Raw genomic sequence first — 20,269 nt, 5'->3', positions numbered from 1 at the left:
TCTCGGTCCTGCCGCCGCCGCCGCCGCCTTCCCCGGTCCGCGGGGGCCCCGCCGGCCGCCCTCCCCGCAGCATGGCACCATCCGGGCTCAATTAGCCGGGAGCAGCGTTCGGGGCCCGCGGGATCTCCAGGGGCGGGGGGCGCCCCTGCAGCCTCCGTCATGGATGTGAACAAGATGGTAAGTCAAGAGCCGGGGCCACTGCCCTGGAGCCTCGGCGTCCCCGTCCCTCCCCCCTCCTTCCCCCGCTCCCTCCCAGTCGGCTGGATCCATTGAAAGTTTCTGTATTGTTGATCCTGCTGTTGGCCCCAACTCCAGGCGTGCCGGAGGAGGGAGCGGGGCCAGGACTGTGGAGGCGGCTGGCGGACACGGCTGGGCTCCCCGGTTTCCCGCCGCGCTGCCGCCAGGGCTGCCCCGGAGAGCTCGCTTAAGACTCCGGGGAGAGACAGCCGTGGAGCTCGCCTCCCACTCGGGGGAGCCAGCCTGGTGGCGGGAGGGCAGGGCTGCGGGAAGGGGGCTCGTCCGAGCTCCTCCAGAGCCCCCCGGCTCACACGCCGATTTGAGATTCATGGGGAGATTTTTGGACTGAGCCAGTGGGCAGGGGGGCACAGGTGGGTGGCCTGGGAGGGCAGAAGCCAGGGCTTTAACCATCCTAGAGGGTGATGGGGCAGGGGTGGAATCCTTGGCTTAGAATCCATGGAGGGGTGTTCTAGACTGGAGGCTTGCTTGTAGACCCCCAACTGCCTTGGCCTGGGAGGCAGCAGACAATCCCCTGCCTCTTAAGCATGTGATTCCCTGGTGAAACTGATTCATCTCCCAGGGCTTCCCGCCCCCCTACTCCTCCAGGGGCACCAAAGGAGCTGAATACCTTGCTCCTTGATTGACTGAAGAACATACCTGGGGCTGGGGGGCAGGGGCAGCTGGATGTGATTTGGGGAACTCTGAAGGAGTTCTCTGGGAGCCTTGGAGAGCTGGGACAGGTTTGCCTAGGGGTCCTTATTGGCTCCTACTCTGAACCTCAAGGGTTCTTCAGATCACTGACCCTGGCTTTAGACCCACACCCCTGCCTCATAGCCTTTGAGGGCTGGTGTGTCAGGCTGGAGAGGTATCCCCTGATATCCTGTGCTTCGTGGGGGCCCCAGGGCTTCAGGAAAGGACCTAGGTTGGAGTGTGTCTGGGGAGACGGGGTTCTGGATCTGCTGATACCTTAGGGAAGAGAAGGTACTATAATTTCAGTTCATCTTGTATAGAATTAGGCTAGCTATTTTTCCAGAGTGCTCTTTTAAAGTAACCATCACTTTGGAGAAGGCAGCTGAGTTCCTGGCCCTGCCAGGCCTTTGGCATTCAGTCTTAGGTAGGGCACTGTGGGTGAGGAGAAGATGATGGGTGAGAGTCATTCCTTCCCATGGCAGGAGACCGCGTTTAAACTGAGTGCTACCCCTGGGGCTGGGGCCCCGGGTGAAGGGCCTCACTGGCTCCCATCTTCATCTAAGGACACATAACTGCCCATGGTGGGACAATGCTAAGAGGCTGGACCACCGTTCCCTATGTGGGTACCATAAAAGCTTGTTTTCTTTGGCTAACTATTAGATATACCCTTCCGAAAGTCTTCTGTGCACTTTAAGGGGTGGGAAGGCAGAAGGCCTTTTCCTTGGGGTGTCTTAGCCAGACCAGAGTCACCTGTAGTGAGAAGGACAGGGAACCTAGAATTCTAGACCAATGGCTGCCAAACCAGATCACCTCTGAGCTTCCTTCTGTCCCTGAGCTTAGATTCTTTCCAAAGCCTGTTCTGTGAAGACCACCTCGCAGGGTTTAAGGACCTCTGTCTCTGGAGCTCTGATCCACTTCAGACACTACCACCTCCCTCCATCCATCCCCTCTTCATTTTCTTTATTTTTAAAGATAATTTGATTTTTTAGTCTATTTTTAGCTGTGCCGAGTCTTCAATGCTGCACTGTCTTTTCTCTGGTCGTGGTGAGTAGGGGCTGCTCTCTAGTTGCGGTGTGCAGGCTTCTCATTGCAGTGGCTTCTCTCGTTGCGGAGCACGGGCTCTAGGGCACTTGGGCTTCAGTAACTGTGGTGTGCGGGCTCAGTAGATGCAGCTCCTGGGCTCTAGAGCACAGGCTCAATAGTTGTGACACACAGGCTTGGTTGCTCCGAAGCAGGTGGGATCTTCCTGGATGACAGATGGAACCTCTTTCTTCTGCATTGTCAGGTGGATTCTTTACCACTGGGCCACCAGGGAAGCCCCCATCCACCCCCTTTTGAATGCAACAGCGTTTATTTAATTCCTGTCTTTCTATAGCAAGGACCGTGTGAAGGAGACAGAAACATAATGTATGGCCTCCCTGCTCCTCTGGCCCTTACTTAGCATCTAGGTGAGGGGTCAGAGAGATGCAAGCCAACCTAATGGCTATTACTGCAGATCCGGATCAAAAGTTCTCAGCTCTGAGGGCTGTGGGCTCTGAGAACGGAGGGGCTACAGAGTCTGGAAGAAAGACCCTGGGCTGGGTCTTCAAGGCTGAATGGTTTCAGCTCTGCTGAGAGTAGTGAGGGGTGTTCCTTACCAGTGGGCAGAGTTGTAGGAAGAAAAATGGGCAGAACCCATTGGATGAGGCTGAGGACAGAGTTCTGAGATGAGAGAATGTTGAGATCACTGGTAAGGTCCAAGCAGAAAAGCGTTGAATGCCAGCCAAGGCATTCCAACCTTGGCCTGTCGGCAGTGGGTAACCTCTGGAGAATTTTGGGCACAGGAGAGGCACATATATTGCCTCTTTGCTCTTTTAGTTTGGGGTCCAAACAAAAGTAATACTAGATTCTCATGAATCATTGAGCAGCCAAGCTCCCAGCCCAGAAGCAATTGTTCTCTGCTCTTTGTAAAGAGCACAGACCCTGGACTGGGGAGCAAGAAGAACCTTACCCACCCCAGGGAGTTGGCATCGCTTCCCATTCCTGCTGAAGGCCAGAGTTGCTATCTGTTCTGACTGTGAAAACTCTGGTTTAAAGTTCTCATTCTGGGGGTCCTTAGTTCCAGGGTAGACCTCAAACCCAACATTGCAGCCACATCCTTGAATGAGCTTTGGGGTTTCACTTGCTTATCACTGAACGAGAAAAAGCAGATTATAGTTTATCCCTTTTGAGCGTGTTTCTTAACCTTTTAGCCTCGTGTGTAAAATGATCCTTGAGCATCCTCATCAAAGTTGGAAATAATTCTTTAAGGCATACTTTACTTTAGCATAGTAAATCCTCCATGTGTAGTGGCTGTTATGACAATGAAAGTGTTAGTCACTCAGTCGTGTGGGACTCTTTGTGACCCCATGGACTGTAGTCCATCAGGCTTATCTGTTCATGGAACTCTCCAGGCAAGAATACTGGAGTGGGTTGCCATTTCCTTCTCCAGGGGATCTTCCTGACCAAGGGATCGAACCCAGATCTCCTGCATTCCAGGAGAAGAATCTGCCAGATTCTTTACTGTTTGAGCTACCCGGGGAAGCCCAATGAAAGTCCCCAAAGTCTCATCTAAGATGATTCTGATTCCCTCCTCCCCCATCACAGCCTTTATTTTCTTGATTGGCCTAAAAAGCTGAACTCGGGCCGTATTTCAGTTGACTTGCTTTGGGGAACCTTTTCTCCCAGGTCTGGTTATCTTTCTGAATGACGGTAAAAATGATTGGGGACAGTGGCTTCACCAGCTGCTGTGACCTGATGAATTTTTGATGACATCAGATATCTGGCCAAGGGAAAACTGGTTTAACCCGGCAGTTTAACCCAGAGTCAATAATGAGTTCTGTGCCTTCACTGAACACAGAGCAGGAATGCATGGTGCTGTAATTGGGGGAGCAGAGGCAACCCTTGTCAATTCTTTTTTTTTTTTAATATTTACTTATTTTTAATTGATTGATGATTGGTTTACAATACTGGTTTCATTTCTGTCATACATCAACATGAGTTAACCATAGGTGTATATATATGTCCCTTCCCTCTTGAATTTCCCTCCCACCTCCTGCCCATTCCTACCCCTCTAGGTTATGACAGAGCCCCAGTTTGAGTTCCCTGAGTAATATAGCAAATTCCCATTGGCTGTTTACATATGTTAGTGTATATGCATCCATGCTGCTCTCTCCATTCATCACATCCTCCCCCTCTTCTCCGCTGTCCTTGTCCATAAGTCTGTTCCCTAAGTTTATGTCTCCGTTGCTGCTCTTCGAACAGATTCGTCAGTACCATCCTTCTAGATTCCACATACACACATTAATACATGGTTTTGTTTTTCTCTTTCTGACTTACTTCACTCTGTATAATAGGCTCTAGGTTCATCTACCTCATTAGAACTGACTCAAATGCATTCCTTTTTGTGGCTGAGTAACATCAATTCTTTTTCTTAAAAAAAGTTTTATGTATTTATTTAGCCATGTCAGATCTTAGTTGCAGCATGCAAGACCTTTGTTATGTCCTATAGGCTCAGCAGTTGTGGCAGGCGAGCTTAATTGCTTCGTGGCATGTGGCATCTTAGTTCCCCTGTATGGCAAGGCCCATTCTTAACCACTGGACCGCCAGGGAAGTCCCGAGTTCCTAACAAAAGGTGGTATAGTTTATATAACAGTTTATATTTGCATTATAGTGCTCTACAGTTTACAGAGCATTTCCACCCATGTTCCTGCTCACCACAACTCCAGGAGAAATGCAGGGCAGAAAGAATTAGCCACATTTTACAGATGAAAAAACTGACGTTCAGAAAAGGGAAATCTTGGAACCAGATCTGGGACCCCCAGTTCTCCACATCACCAAAATGGTGACAAAGTCAGTAAAGGGTAAGGAAAAAGATTTAGGGACCAGATTCTAGAACTGACAGAAGCTCATCTAAAATGATGAGCTGGAGGTGGTGGCTTTTGGCCTCTGGTCTCCCAGGGGAGAAGATCCAGGAAGAAGGGATTAGCGCCTATGTGTCTGTGTACCTATATATATATATATATATATATATATATGTATATATATCCTGGAGAAGGAAATGGCAACCCACTCTTGCCTGGAGAATCCCATGGACAGAGTAGCTTGGTGGACTTAGTCCATAGTGTCGCAAAGAGTCGGACCCAACTGAAGTGACTTAGCATGCATATATAAATCATTTTATTCATTTATTTTTATTTTGGGCAACCCTGGGTCTTCATTGTTCAGGCTTTTCTGTAGTTGTGGCCACAGGGGTTACTCTCTAGTTGCGGTGCACAAGCTTCTCGTTGCAGAGCATAGACTCTAGGGCACACGGGCTTCGTTATTTGTGGCTCTTGGGCTCTGGAGCAAGGCTCAATAGTTGTGGCCCATGGTCTTAGTTGCACCAGGGCACATGGGATTTTCCCACATCAGGGATCAAACCCATGTCTTCTGCATTGGCAGATTCTTTACCTCTGAGCCACCAGGGAAGCCCGTATCGCTGTTTCTAAATCTTGGGGTGTCTTTACGCATCTCAGCTGCCTGCTTCAGATGTCAGATTTCTGATCCATGGGATCCTCCAACTTAGGGGCTTCCCAGGTGGCTCAGCGGTAAATATTCACCTGCAGTGCAGAAGACATGGGTTCGATCCCTGGGTTGGGAAGATCTCCCAGAGAAGGAAGTGGCAATCCACTCCAGTATTCTTGCCTGGGAAATCACATGGACAGAGGAGCCTGGTGGGCTACAGTTCATGGAGTCACAAAGAGTCGGACAGAACTTAGCAACTAAACAACAGCAATAACACTCCATCGTACACAACAGAAAGATGGGAAGAGGTCAGGAAAAAAGTGGAGAAAAACATCTAGGTGTCCTGAGTGAACAGTGTTGATGGCAGGGCAGGAAGTAGCTTCAGGCCAACCTGCTGTCTGCTGAGATTCGTGCAGACTTGCTGGATGCAGGAGAGGCGTGGAGGAGAGCTGAGCCAGAGAGATCCCAGTGTAAAAAGATGCCCAGGACTCCACCCACAGCTCACATCAGCTAATAGCTGCGTGGAAAGGAAAGCTTAGTGTCCGAGCTGAATAATCAGTCAAAGCTGGACATGGGTGACTGGCTCGGTGAAACCAGAGCAGCGTGTTCAGTTCTGGGTCACAAAATATCGGTTTAGTGGCTTGCAGCCAAGCTTTTGAAAGAGTGAAACAGACCAGAAAACATCCAAGTGTCTTCCATGTAAGAAGGTTCATGAAATTGGTTGGGGTGTACACACACATACACACACACACACACACACACACACACACACACACGGACCTGGGTGTACACACACACACACACACACACATGCATGGACCTGCCTTGTAAGATGTGCTTTTTATCGCGGTTAGTGTCAGAGAAGGTTTGAGGCGTCTGACCTAGAGACTGCCCAGAGAGCAGTGAGGAGGATGTCAGTAAAATGAGTAGTCCAGCCAGTGGCAGAGAAGGCTGATGGACAACTGAGGGCTGTTGGGAGGAAGGGGCAGTTTACCTACTCCGGGGGGCTCTAGGAGGCAGGGTTTTGGCTGGCCAGGACTGCCTCACAGGAGAGCATCCATCCTGTGGCAGAATCCACTTCCAGATGAGAAAGGCCCTTGGAGGAGGGACCCTGGAGGAGCACGGCCCCCAAGTCCTTGCCAGCCTGGAGACTCTGGTTCAGGCTTTGGAAACAGTCCTCGGAGACCTGTGATTCCACACCTAAGGTGTGACGGGCCCCCGGTGAAAGGCAAACTCCTTTTCACACTGGGGAGCAGTTTCGGAGGAGTGAGCTTTGGGTACACCAAGCATGGTTTCTCAAACTGAGCTGAGCATCACGGACCAGCCACTTTCTCAGGATAGCCCGTGGAATAAGGTCAGGGGTCAGAGCTGACATTGGCTTCAGCCAAGTGACAGCGGGGAAGGAAATCTGTTATTTGCCTCTTTTAAAAATGCTTAGGGGGAAAAAAGAGTTTTTGATTTACCATCTGATGTGTGTGTATGCGAAGTCGCTTCCATCGTGTCTGACTCTTTGATACCCCATGGACTGTAGTCCGCCAGGCTCCTCTGTCCATGGGATTCTCCAGGCAAGGATACTGGAGTGGGTTGCCAGGCCCTCCTCCAGGAGATCTTCCTGACCCAGGGATCGAACCTGCGTCTCTTGTCTCCTGCACTGGGAGGCAGGTTCTTTAGCACTAGCGCCACCTGGGAAGCCCTTTCCATCTGACTGCTGTCTCTTATTGTCACCCAACACAAAGATTGTATCCTGCCCAGATGAGGTTCCTGTTCAGAGCAGACACATGTAGGATTCTCACTTTGTGCGCAGGCCCCTGGGGGTGGGTGTTAATATGCCTGGGACCCAGAGCTGAGGATGGCCGAGTTGTCTGTTGAAAGATTTGGAATCAAGGAGGGGAGGCAGATTTCCGTGAAATGCTTTGAGTTGGAGGACACCTAGACATTTGTAGTTGGTAGAACACTCTGGGGTTTCCCTGGTGGCTCAGTGGGTAAAGAATCCACCTGCAATGCGGGAGACCTGGGTTGATCCCTGGGTTGGGAAGATCCCCTGGAGAAGGGAGAGAATACCCACTCCACTATTCTGGCCTGGAGAATTCCATGGACTGTATAGTCCTTGGGGTTGCCAAGAGTCGGACACGACTGAGTGAATTTTTCATCATTGCATCATTATCAGAACACTCTTACCTGGATTATTTTCTCCCTTGAAATAGCCGTGAGGTGATTTCCTGGTGGTTCAGTGGCTAAGACTCCATGCTCCCAAAGTGGAGGGCCTGGGTTTGATCCCTGGTCAGGGAACTAGATCCCACAGGCCGCAACTAAGACTTTGCATGGCTAAATAATAAATATTATGTATACCTGTGGCCAATTCATGTTGATGTGTGACAAAAAAAAATCACAATATTATGTAGTTATCCTCTAGTTTTAAAAAATCAAATCAAATAATTAAAAATTAAAATTAAAAAAAAATTAGCCTTGAGAAAGAAACAGGATTTAGTGTCCTCAGCAGGCTCTAAAGTCACTCTGCCGATCAGAGACTAAATTCAGATGCACCTACAGGATTTTTTTTTTTTTTTTTAATATTTATTTATTTGGCTGTGATGGGTCTTAGTTGTGGCACACAGGCTTAGTTGCTCCGCAACATGTAGAATCTTAGTTGGGATCTTAGTTCCCTGTCCAGCAATCAAACTCATGTCCCCACATTACAAGGCGGATCCTTAATCACAGGATCACCAGGGAAGTCCCCACATGCAGGTTTTAAGACAGCCCAGCTCACAGATGACCAGCCCTCCCTGCTGACCATTCCCACCCAACCCCCTCCCCGCCCCCGACTCATACACAGCTGGGTGATTTTCTTGAAGAGCTCTTTCCATTCCATCTGTGTCTCCTTTCTTACCCAAGAGGTCCCAATCCAAAGCCAGACGGGCACATGGTCTGGCAGCTGCCCCTGGACCACAGAAGCCAGAAAAAATTCATATTTCCTGGATCCCCAGAGAAATTAAGCCATTTAAGAAGAAGGAAAAAAAAAAAACCAAAACAAAACCCCTGTCTCCTCTAGATTCCCTAGTTTCTAGTGAGTCTTTGATCTGCAGATGATTGCTGTGAGCAGGTAAGATGGTGATTACAGCGGGGGAGGCCTGTTTGTAAGTGGGAGTGGGAGCCAGCCCCGCCCCTGCACGCAGAGGTGGCTTTGGTGTCCTGAGACCACCGTAGACCCTGACCCAGGGCTTTGGAGTCACAAAGGCCGGAGGCTGAATCCTAATGCCACTCGAGTACCATGGACAGGTTAGTTGACTTTGCTGTATATCAGCTAACTTCAGAAGATCAATCGGTGTGTGCCAACTCTTGAGGGGTTAAGATGATATGTTTACAATTCTTGGCACCTGAGAAGTGTGCGTGTGGTTGCTCAGTTGTGTTGACTCTTTTCGACCCTGTGGACTCTGGCCTGCCAGACCTCTGAGTCCATGGGATTCTCGAGGCAAGAATGTTGGAGTGGGTTGCCATGCCCTCCTCCAGGGGATCTTCCCCACCCAGGGATCAAACTCGCGTCTCTTGAGTCTCCGGCATTGGCAGGATTCTTTTTTTTTTTTTTTGGAAGGAGGATTCTTTACCACTGTGCCACCAGTCCATAATTATTAATATTGTTGCTCATTCATTCAGGCAATAAATATAATCTTGAAACTTTAGGTGAAGGCATAGAATAGTCTTTCTTTCAAGATGACCTCTGGTGAGTGAGCTTAGTCTAGTGGGGCAATAAGTAATTACAGTACTTGCGATAAAATGCACAGGGTCCAGTTGTGGGATGTGCTAGCATGGGAGAGGGTGGTACTCTGCCTGGCACTAGAGGAGGGGGGCTCACTGAGAAAACTGGGCGAGGGGAAGGACCTTGCCCAGAGGGTTAGGAAGGTAAGGGCATTCTAAGCAGAGAAAGCCACGCACGCAAAAGCACAATGTTGGGACTTCCCTGGCAGTCCAGTAATTAAGACTTTCTTTGCCTTCCAATGCAGGGGGTGCAAATTGGATCCCTGATCAGGGAGTTAAGGTCCCACATGCCTTTCGACACCCTCCCCCCCCAAAAAAAAGCATTAACCTAAGACCCAGTGCAGCCAAAGAAAACAAAAACCCCAGCAAGGTCACAAGAGCGTGGGATTGGTTCAGGAACCACCTGCTCTTTTGTGCCAGACTAGGGACAATCCCTGTTTCTGCGGGGCTAGCGAAGTTCCCAGGACACAGGGTCCAAAGCTTCATACCTTGATGTTCTCTGAAAGAGTTGGTGTTTAAGCTCTGCTTTGAGTCCAGGGAGCGGCAATGTCATTGATGAAAAGACTTGACGCCCAGTAGATGCTGACTGAATGGGTGATTCAGTGAGAAGAGGAGAAGACATTCCAGTTGGGAGCGTGGTACTGCGTGCCGGCAAAAGGATGTTGAGTGGATCTCTTAGGAGCAGGGCCAGAGGAGTGGGGGAAGAGAGATAACTTCGGGCAGGGCGTGAGGGTCCAAGTTAAAAATAATCCACAGGTGTCTCCTAAGTGAGGCGGCCTCCACTGAAGTCAGACTGGAATGTGCTCTGCTGGCCAACAGGCTCACACCCCTTGTTGCCCCAGTGCCTGGAGATGGTCCTTTCTAGTGCCAAGATAAGCGTGGGACCTGCATACCATGGGTAGGCGGAAGTTGTTTTGAAATGAGCATCTCATTAACTTTCTATCGTGACCTCTCTTTGGAGCACTGGTTCCGCCTCATTTTCTGGGACCTGAAATAGCTTTTCTTTTGCTGGATTTCTCCCAAGCTGGGTTCTCTGGAAAATAGTCTTACCAAATCAGTGCCTGCTTGGCCCCGCCAGCTCAAAGATCTGTGTCAGCAGTTTTAGGGCCGGACGGCGATTTTCCCGGTGCCGTCACCCAGGGTCCTGGCTGTCATCCCTTTTGTCCTGTCCATATGTCAGCATTGTCCCCTGAGTCAGCAGACTCTGGTTCTGTCTCGTACAACTTTTCTGCCCATGCTCTGACTTCTCAGCTCTCGAGGGGAAGTGGCCATGAGTGCCCTGGCCTCGGGTGCGGTAGTTGAGGAGGAAGGCTAGGCTCCTGAACTTTGGGTACATTTTATTTTTTAAAATTATTTATTTATTTATGGCTGTGCTGGCTCTTCGTGGCTGCTCAGGCTTTCTCTCACTGCAGTGCAAAGGTTTCTCTTTGCAGTGGCTTCTCTTGCTGTGGAACACAGGCTCCAGGGCGCTGGGGCTTCAGTAGTTGTGGCTCCCGGGCTGAGAGCACAGGCTCAGTAGTTGTACACGAAGTTAGTTGCTCCAAGACATATGGGATCTTCCTGGATCAGAGATCGAACCCATGTCTCCTGCATTGGCAGGTGGATTCTTTACCACTGAGCCTCCAGGGAAGCCCACATTTTATTTTTATTATTATTATTTTGGGCTGCGCTGGGTCTCCCTGCACTGTGCAGGCTTCTCTGTTTGCAGCGCTTGGGCTTAGTTGCCCCGAGGCATATGGGATCTTAGGTCCCCCACCAGGGATGGAATGCCAGTCCCCTGCATTGGAAGGCAGATCCTCAACTACTGGACCATCAGGGAAGACCCCACTTTTGGTGCATTTTAATCTCACGTAGCTGTAGTGAGGAAACAGGTCATGCACAAGAAAACATTTAACATTGTGCCAGCTTTCAGAAAATATGAAGAAGTGTAAGAAAAAAAGCAAAGATCAGGCATATTCCCACCATCCAAAACCACTGCTAACAATTTGGTATAGATCCTTACAGACTTTCTTATCTGTGGGCACGTAGGTATACACACCAACACACATGCACGCGTGCAAGGTTGAACCAGCTGAAAGGACAGTTTTTAGAAGTAAAAACTGGCCAAATGTTCATTTGATATGACCAAATGGAATCATATCCATGGACTTCTCTAGTGGCTCATAAAGTAAAGAATCCGCCTGCAATGCGGGAGACCTGGGTTCGATCTCTGGGTTGGGAAGATCCCCTGGAGGAGGACATGGCAACCCACTCCAGTACTCTTGCCCGGAGAATCCCCATGGACAGAGGAGCCTGCGGGGCTGCAGTCCATGGGGTCCCAAAGAGTTGGACGCAAGTAAGCGACTAAGCACAGCATAGCACAAGCACATCCATACAGACAGATACACACACATTAAACAAAATGGGGCCATGCCGTAAGGCAGTTTTGTAAACTTGTAGTTTAGCTTTCTCTGTGTCTTAGATCTAGAAACACACAAAGTGTGGTCAAGGTCCTGGGGTTCAGATTCTGTATCCACCGCTTGCTCACCTGGACAGGTGACGGGCTCCTTGAGCCAGGGTTCTCCCCCATGTGTAGGGGAATGTGAAGGGTTGTCCTAAGGGCAGAGGAGTTAGTGTGTCTGTACATGGTTTAGACCAGTGTCTGGTACAGGGCAAGCACTTAGCAACCGTCAGCGATTCATATTTCCAGATGAGTAGAGCCATGTATCACTTCATCGTAATCATTCCCGCACTAATAGACATTTAGCTGTATCCATTCTCCACAGTTGAGGTGAGATCCTTGTATACACATTGAAGTGTGTCTATCTAGTCACTGCTTTTACACTTTAATAACTCGGGCTTTAAGATTGGGGCTTTTAAGGGACTTCCCTGGTGGCTCAGTGGTAAAGAATCCACCTGCCAGTGCAGGAGACGAGGGTTCGATCCCTGATCCGGGAAGATCCCACATGCTGTAGAGCAACTAATCCCGTGCCCCACAGCTACTGAACCTGGGCTGTAGTGCTCAGGAGTTGCAGCTTCGGAAGCTCACGCACCCCACAGCCCACGCTCTGCGGCAGGAGAAACCATTGATGTGTTTCGGGTGGGGTGGTCCCTACAGGGGAAGGTGCTCGGACGGCTCTCTCTTCTGTTGCCCTGTAACTCTGTAAACTGGACTCTCTGGTCCCAGCCTCCTCTTGGCCTTTTCACACTCTGGCAATACTGCTGTTGGGCACTGACCTCCGCTTTTGTGACCAGCACTGGCTTCTCCCCTGAATGGCCCTTGTCTGGGCTGGCTCATTGGGTCCAGGGAAGGGTGCCCTGTCTGACTTGTCCAGCCTGGTAGGATGCTCACTCCCAGGCCTCCCTACATCCTGCACCCACCAGCCCCCCTTCCCACTGGCTGTGTATGCAACGCCACCATCTTTCTCCCCACCTAGATCACTCTCTTTGAAGCCAGGACTTCTTTCTTACTCCTCTGTGAGTTAACTGAGTACAGCACTTGCAGAGGTGCTCAGTATTTGTTTGATGAGTGAATTTATTGAGTGAATACAGTCATGACTGACCAGTTAATGGCAGAACTTAAATAAACAGAGATGGTTTGGGGAAGGGGGGTTAATCTAGCTTATAAGAGTAGCTTGAAGCAGAGGCTTGAGGTGCTGCTGTGAGTCCCTGAATGTGTCTAGCATGGTTGGAGCTGTGCTTTATTTTTTTATTTATTTTTTTGACTATGCCATGCGGCAGGGATCAAATCCGTGCCCCCTGCAGTGGAGTGCAGAGTTTTAACAACTGGACCACCAGGGAAGCCCGGGAGCTGTGCTTTATTATTATTGCTTTTTAAATATTTATTCATTTGGCTATGCAGGGTGTTGTGGCATGTGGGATCTAGTTCCCGGACCAGGGATCAAACCCGGGCCCCCTGCACTGGGAGTCCTAACCACTGGACCACCAGGGAAGTCCGCAGGAGCCGTGCTTTAGAACAAGAGCTGGTAGCCCAGAAACCAGCAGGGCATCAGGCCTGGGTGCCCGGTGGGGGTTCACCCTGCCTGGGCCCTTTGGGCGTCTCCCTCTACGCCCTGCACTTCTGAACTGTGTGGCTTTTCCCCAGAGGAAGGGCTCTCCTTCACCCCTCGAGAAACAAGAAGTGAGCGTTTCTGGCTGCTCTGCTTTCCCAGGAACTCACATCACAGCCCCAGAGCTGATGACGAAATCCGCCTCCAAAATTAGCATCCACCCCTCTCTCCACTTTAGAAGACCGTTTAGCAAATCCACCCCAGCTCGTTGTTACTGCCTGGGTCTGGCCCTGGAAATATCCATCAGGGTTTCCGCCTGCCAGCTGGACAGTCCAAGGCCTCCCGAGGGTAACTGGATCCTGCCTGCTCATGTCCACTGTTTTCTGTTTGGCTCTGACCTGAGTTCAGTGATGCCTGTGCTTCAGTTGTATGTTAATAGGGATGTTCCTGGAACCTCGAGCTTGACATTGACCCGTGTGTTCTCTCAGTGGAAATGAGTCAGAAGGTTCTCTCCCCAGACCTGGAGCCATGTAGCTGGGATGGATGGGCCTGTGATGGGACTCCAGATGTTTCGTCCTTATATTTCCTTTGCTTTCTCCAGACTCCCATCCCTGCCTCCTCCCCCCAAACAGACACATCCACTGCCAGCTTCCTGGTGCCCATCTTCCCAAAGCAGGTCAACGCCCCCCTCCGCTCTTTCTTGCAAGGCCTCAGTGAAGAAGGATCACCAGACTGACCAAGTATATCTGAATATTGATTCCATTAGGATCTAGTAAGAACTCGTCAGTAAAGAATGTGCCTGCCAAGCAGGAGATTAGGGTTTGATCCTTGGGTTGGGAAGATCCCTTGCAGAAGGAAATGGCAACCCACTCCAGTACTCTTGCCTGGGAAATCCCATGGACAGAGGGAGCCTGGTGGGCTGCAGTCCATGGGGTCGCAAAGAGTCTGACATAACTGAGCGACTTAAGGGTGAGCGAGAACCTTTCTCTGATTCCAGGCTTGCACATCCCCTGGCTCATTTACAGCTCCTTCTGGATATCCAACAAACATCCTTTATTTAACATGTCCAAAAAGAAGCACGGATCTGCCCTGCCCCAAACCTGTGCTCCCATGATTCTCTGCATCTTGTTAATGGCAGCTCAGACCCTCTCATTATTCTGGCAAACAATTATGGTGCCCTCCTTGACTTCTTGGACTTCCCTGGTGGCTCAGCCGGTAAAGAATCCGCCTGCAAAGTGGGAGACCTGAGTTCAATCCCTGGGTCGGGACGATCCCCTGGAGAAGGGCATAGCAATCCATTCCAGTATTCTTGCCTGGGAAATCCCGTGGACAGAGGAGCCTCGTGGGCTACAGTCCATGGGGTCACAAAGAGTTGGACACAGCTGAGCGACTAACACTTTTCACTTTCCTTGACTCCTTCCTTCCTCACACTACACGTCCAAACATCAGCGCATCCTGTTGGCTCTGCTTTCACAACATATCCAAATCCCACCACATCTCAGCTCCTCTGCTGCCTTCAGCCGGGTCTGAGCTCCCGTCATCTCCAAGAGAACTAATGCAGCAGCAGCTTGGTCACTGTCTCTGCTTCCAGGCTGGTCCCTGCAGCCTCTTCTCAGCACGGCAGCCAGAGGGATCCTCTGAAGAAGTGAGTCAGATCTTGTCACCCTTTTGCTCAAAACTTCCCAGTGGTCCCTGTCTTGCCTAAAACAAAGGCTGGTCCTTAACAATAGCCCCTAGCGATTTGGTCCTTCCCTCCTCTGACCTCTCAGCGCCAGCTACACTTGACCTCTTGTACTTCATTCACTAAGTCATGTCCTGACTCTTTGTGACCCCAGGGACTGCAGCACACCAGACTTCCCTGTCCTACGCCTGACCTCTAGCTATTTCTTAACCTGCCAGGTGAGCTGTGCCTGGAACTGTTCCCTGAGGTGTCTGCCGGGCTTGCTTCCTCATCATTTTCAAGTGCATGCCTGTGTCACCTTCTCAGACAGCCTCCCCTGATGACCATGTGTAGGGTTCTCTCTAACACCAGCCTGGAATGCCCCAGCCTATTGTTAGCCTTGTCTTTCTTCTGTAGATCACCATCTCATCTACTGTGTATTTTATTTATTTACTTCCTCTCTCCCACTATTATATAAGAGCCACAGGATCAGAGACATCATTTTTTTGTTCACAACTGTATCCCTGGTTCAGTTTAGTTCAGTTGCTCAGTCGTGTCTGACTCTTTGCGACCCCATGGACTGCAGCACTCTAGGCCTCCCTGTCCATCACCAGCTCCTGGAGCTTACTCAAACTCATGTCCATCAAGTCAGTGTTGCCATCCAACCATCTCATCCTCTGTCGCCCCCTTCTCCTCCTGCCTTCGATCTTTCCCAACATCAAGGTCTTTTCCAAGAAGTCAGTTCTTTGCATCAGATGGCCAAGCATCAGTCCTTCCAATGAATATTAAGGACTGATTTCCTTTAGGATGTACTGGTTGGATCTCCTTGCTGTCCAAGGGACTCTCAAGAGTCTTTTCCAACACCATAGTTCAAAAACATCAATTCTTTGGTGCTCAGATTTCTTTATGGTCCAACTCTCATATCCATATGTGACTACTGGAAAAACCATAGCTTTAACTAGATGGACCTTTGTCGGCACAGTAATGTCTCTGCTTTTTAATATGCCGTCTAGGTTGGTCGTAGCTTTTCTTCCAAGGAGCAAGGGTCTTTTAATTTCATGGCTGCATTAATTTCATTTCATTCCTAGAGTAGTGCCCAATACATGATAACCTTCAGGAAATATGTGTTGAATGAATGAGTATGAAAAGAATTGAGGGACTTCTCTGGTGGCCCAGCGATTAAGGGGAGCAGGTTTGATCCCTGATTGGGGAACTCAGACCCCACACGCCTCAGGGCAACTAAGCCCACAGACTGCAGCTCCTGGGCCTGCATACTCCAGAGTCTGGTGCCACAACTACTGAGCCCGTACATCGCACTAGCGAATCCGTGCACCACAGTGAGGACCTGGAGTGCCCAAACTAAGACCTGACATGGCCAAATAAATACATAAATATTCTCTTTAAAAGAAAGAAAATTCAGAGCAGTTGTTCCTTGAGTTTAGGGAAGATGAGAAGAGATTCCAGGGGCCCTTTAAGAATCAGTGAACCAAGTCAGGTAAAACAGTAGATGTAGGTGACAGAGAGCAGGGCTGGGTATCTTTTGGAAGAAGACAGGTGACCATCTCTATTGGGCCAGTTCTATAGTTAGCCAGACTACATGGCAGGAGAACTCTTTTCCTGAGGTTTATGTAACAGGGGTTTTGTATAAATCACACTTCTGTAAAAGGAATCCTATTTTAAATGTACTAGCGGAGAGATTTCTATTTAAAGGCCTCTGATGTCAAATTCTTCTGTAAAACGAATAATCTCCTAATTTGTCCTTAGCGTCAATTCACATTTTCTGGAAGAAAAAGATTATATTTACTTTATATCAAGGTATGCGTGTCTGAGCTGAGGAAATCTCTTCTTTTTCCATTTTTCCACTGTCTTTATTATTTCCTTTTCCTTTGCTCTCCTTCTTCCCCCTCTTCGTTCCCGATTTTCCCTTGGCTGAGTTTTTTCTTCTCCCTTAGGCTCTGACATAGAATGTTCTTCTGTAACACAGTTAGGCTTAGAGTATGATGAACGGTGGCCCCTTCTCAGACCAGAAGAAGCCAGTCATGGGTGGAGCAAAGGAATCTTTTAGGTGCATACTGGGGTCCAGGGGTTGGCTGTTGGGCGATACTCAGGTACAGCCAGGTTGGAGAGCCACTGACCAAAAAAAAACACATCGTGTGCTATTTGTCCTTCTCTCATGCGTGCTTACTTTCTGTAGAATGAGGCTGCGGGGAGCTTCCCTGGTGGTCCAGTGGCTAAGACTCCCCACATTCCCAATGCAGGGGGCCTTGGTTCTATCCCTGGTCAAGGAACTAGATCCCTGATCAGGGAACTAGACCTCACACACTGCATCTGAAGTTCCCGAATGCTGTAACTAAGACCCAATGGGCTTCCCTGATGGCCCAGGCGGTGAAGAATATGCCCACAATGCAAGAGACACGGGAGACACAGGTTCAGTCCCTGGGTTGGGAAGATCGCCTGGAGGAGGAAACGGCAACCCCCTCCAGTATTCTTGCCCGAAAAAAATCCCATGGACAGAGGAGCCTTGCAGGGTATAGGCCAAAGGATTGGAAAGAATCGGACGCAACTGAGCGAGGGAGCACATAAGCACGCAGCCAAATAAATTTTTTTCTTTTTTTTAAAGAAAGAATGAGGCTGGGCAGGCATCCCCTCTGGGGCTTTGCAGAAGGTTCCTTCTATGAATTTGGCCGTAGACTGACCAGAGGCTGGCTGATTTGTCTGGGGACTGGAGTTCAGGGCTCAGGAATGTCCCTTCTTGGTCCCCTCTCAGGACGTCACCCACCTGTCACTATCTCAGATGAGAGTGAGCTCCCGGGGCCTCTGCCTGATGGAATGAGTCCAGGTCCTCTCAACAGTGTCTGCCTGCAGTCACCTTGGACTTCAGAGGCCCAACACTCAGTCTGTTTCCCGTCAACCTGGAGTGAGTTCCTCTTGAGAAAGAATGAAAGTGAAGTGAAAGTGTCGCTCAGCCGTGTCTAACTCTTTGTGACCCTGTGGACTGTAGCCCGCCGGGCTCCTCTGTCCATGGGAGTCTCCAGGAAAGAATACTGGAGTGGGTTACCACAGTACAACTGTGTGTTATGGAGGTTTGGTGGGAGATGTGCAGACCACTGAGACCCGGACCTGCTTCCATGACAAGAGTACTAGTTGATTTGTTTAGAGGTTGTCTGATTTTGGGGAGGGTCTTCTTCAGGTAGCCCCTCTAGGTTTTCTGAAAGACTTTCTCCTTTTTTGTTCTCATGGGACCAAAAGATCATAACAGATGTGCTGAGGTCAGAGCAGGAGTTTAGTAAACAAGCTGCCTCTGGCTAAGAATTCAGTTGTAACCATCAAGGTTGTACAGTGTAGAGCCCGTGCCTGGCTGGTGTGGCTGGGTCTCTCTGAGCCCACTTGTTTATTTATAAAGTGTGCCCAGGAATGTCCCTGGTGGTCCAGTGGTTAAGAATCTGCCTTGCAATGCAGGGTACGAGGGTTCGATTCCTGTCCGGGGAACCAGAGCTGTGAGCCACAACTAGAGATCCCACCTGATGCAGCAAAGACCCAGATGCCTCCACTAAGACCAGATATAGCCAGATAAATAAATACGTATTTATTTATCTTAAATAAATAAAGTGTGCCCAGCTCCCTCGCCCGGGTTTCTCGGCATCATGCAAATGAAAGCTCTCTACAAACTGAAGGGCTAGACAATAAAGGAGAAATGCCGTTGCTGTGATTATCCAGGCACACCTTGTCTTCACACATTTGAATGAGCCGAACAGGTGAATTGGGAAGATTTAACGTGACTGGATTCACTGCTGGAGTCAAGTACCATATCTTCGCGCAGCTGCCCCCTTGTGTAAAATGGGGCTCTATTTATAAATTGCCTTTTGGGAAAATTGGGTCACAGTCCTGTGGAGACCACCATCTGAAGTGAGAAATAAAGCTGAAGGAGGAGGCGTGAGGGGGTGTTGCTGCAGCCTCATCAAGGAGTTTTGATACCACGAGATCAGGGACCCCATGATTTCTCAGCTGGGAGGACTCGTGAGTTATTCTTGCTGCTGTATTTGAGTCTGGGGTAGAGGAGAGTAGGGGGAGCGGCTTCAGAGTAGTATGGAGCTGACTTTGCTTTGAAAGTTGCTCAGTCGTATTCGACTCTCTGCGACCCCATGGACTAGAGAGTCCATGAAATTCTCCGGGGGATTTTGCCTTAGAAATAGAACAAAAAAGCAGAGGTTTGGGGGATGGGGGAAGTGGCAGGCTCTGGCACTAGAGGGGTGTCCCCAGTGCCTCCTGACTCATTCATTAGACACGGAGACGCTCTTAGTGGGGTCTGAGAGAGGCACGGAGCCAGGGGAGGGTGGTCCTATGCTCTGCCGCCACCCACACCCCCTTCACCCCTCCGATGCCCCACTCCTATGCCTTGGGAAAGTCAGAGCAAAGTCACTCCTGTGCTGCTGAAAGAGAAAAGGCAAAACGAACCTCCAGGTTAGAAATCTGGGTGGAGGAGAGTGCTGGAGGGCATGGTGAGGGGAGGAGAGGAAGTTGAGCAATGTGGGTGGTTTGGGGAAAGACACAGCTCAGGGTTTCCACTCTTGCAGACCAGCTGTCCCTCTGGAAGCCAAGGCCATTGCGAAAGGCCGCTCAAGCCTGGCTTGGCCCCTCCTGAATGACCGGGATGTGTCGGATGGGCCGGCCCAAGGCATCACTTTCTAGGCAGAGTCCTGGCCCCAAGAGGGACTCGCGTGAGTCCTCAGCGCAACCCCTGTGAACGTGGCAGTGTGGCAGTTTGGGTAACTCGGAAAGTAGAACAAGTCTTCCTCTGTGACCAGAGAAACAGAACTGGGGTGAGGGCAGGGCGTGCCTTTCTGAAGCCATGACGGCCTGCAGGTGGTGGAGAGGGAAGATGAGCCAGCATCGCCTTCTCCTGAGACGTGGTGTCTCAGGATCTAACCCTCGTGCCCTCCATCCCAGGACCTTCTGAAGGCCCTCCTGGGTACCCCGCAGTTGTCATAGATGCCGTCCCCTGGGAGGGGTGGCAGCTGCTGTGCGGAGTGGCTGAGCCCCACAGGAGACACTGGTCTGCTCTCGTTGGTGGGGGACAGGAGCTTGGGTTTGGCTGGGGGCAAAGCCTGGGGAGGGTGCTGATCTTTGCCTGAGAATGTGCAGAATGGCCTGGTTGAAGGAGACTTCTGTCCTCCTGATCAATGAGGGTGGGAAGGCAGAGCTTGTTGGCTCCCTCCACCCATCAGGAGGATGCAGTGGGGTCCCCCTTTCTGTAATCAGTCACCCCTGTGCTGGATGGTCTGATTCAGAGCCTGTCGGAAATTTCTGGGGATTTTTAGGGATACAGAGTTGGGGGGGGTCTTCCCCATCATGGTAGCCCCTATTCTTTCTCATCCTTGTCTACGAGATGTTATGTGAGACTGTGTTAAGATCCTCG

The 20,269-nt window shown here is 50.1% G+C and overlaps 1 protein-coding gene across 3 annotated transcripts in view; it reads left to right on the top strand.

Annotated features, from left to right (window-relative positions):
• The window catches only part of HIP1 (huntingtin interacting protein 1), a 134,044-nt gene that overhangs the window by 52,028 nt on the left and 61,747 nt on the right, over window positions 1-20,269 (top strand). Inside the window, exon 1 of one of the 3 annotated variants that reach the window (XM_061153444.1) lies at window positions 45-177. The exons of the other annotated variants lie outside the window; for them this stretch is intronic. Coding sequence (XP_061009427.1) covers window positions 160-177 — 18 coding nt within the window. The 5' untranslated portion in view covers window positions 45-159. Of the gene's footprint in view, window positions 1-44; window positions 178-20,269 lie in introns of those variants that run through there. 3 annotated transcript variants of the gene reach the window in all.

The sequence above is a fragment of the Dama dama genome, chromosome 10, assembly GCF_033118175.1.
Source record: "Dama dama isolate Ldn47 chromosome 10, ASM3311817v1, whole genome shotgun sequence".
Taxonomy (NCBI): domain Eukaryota; kingdom Metazoa; phylum Chordata; class Mammalia; order Artiodactyla; family Cervidae; genus Dama; species Dama dama.
Note: the sequence above shows the minus strand (reverse complement) of the source record. Positions and strands in the feature narration are given on the sequence as shown.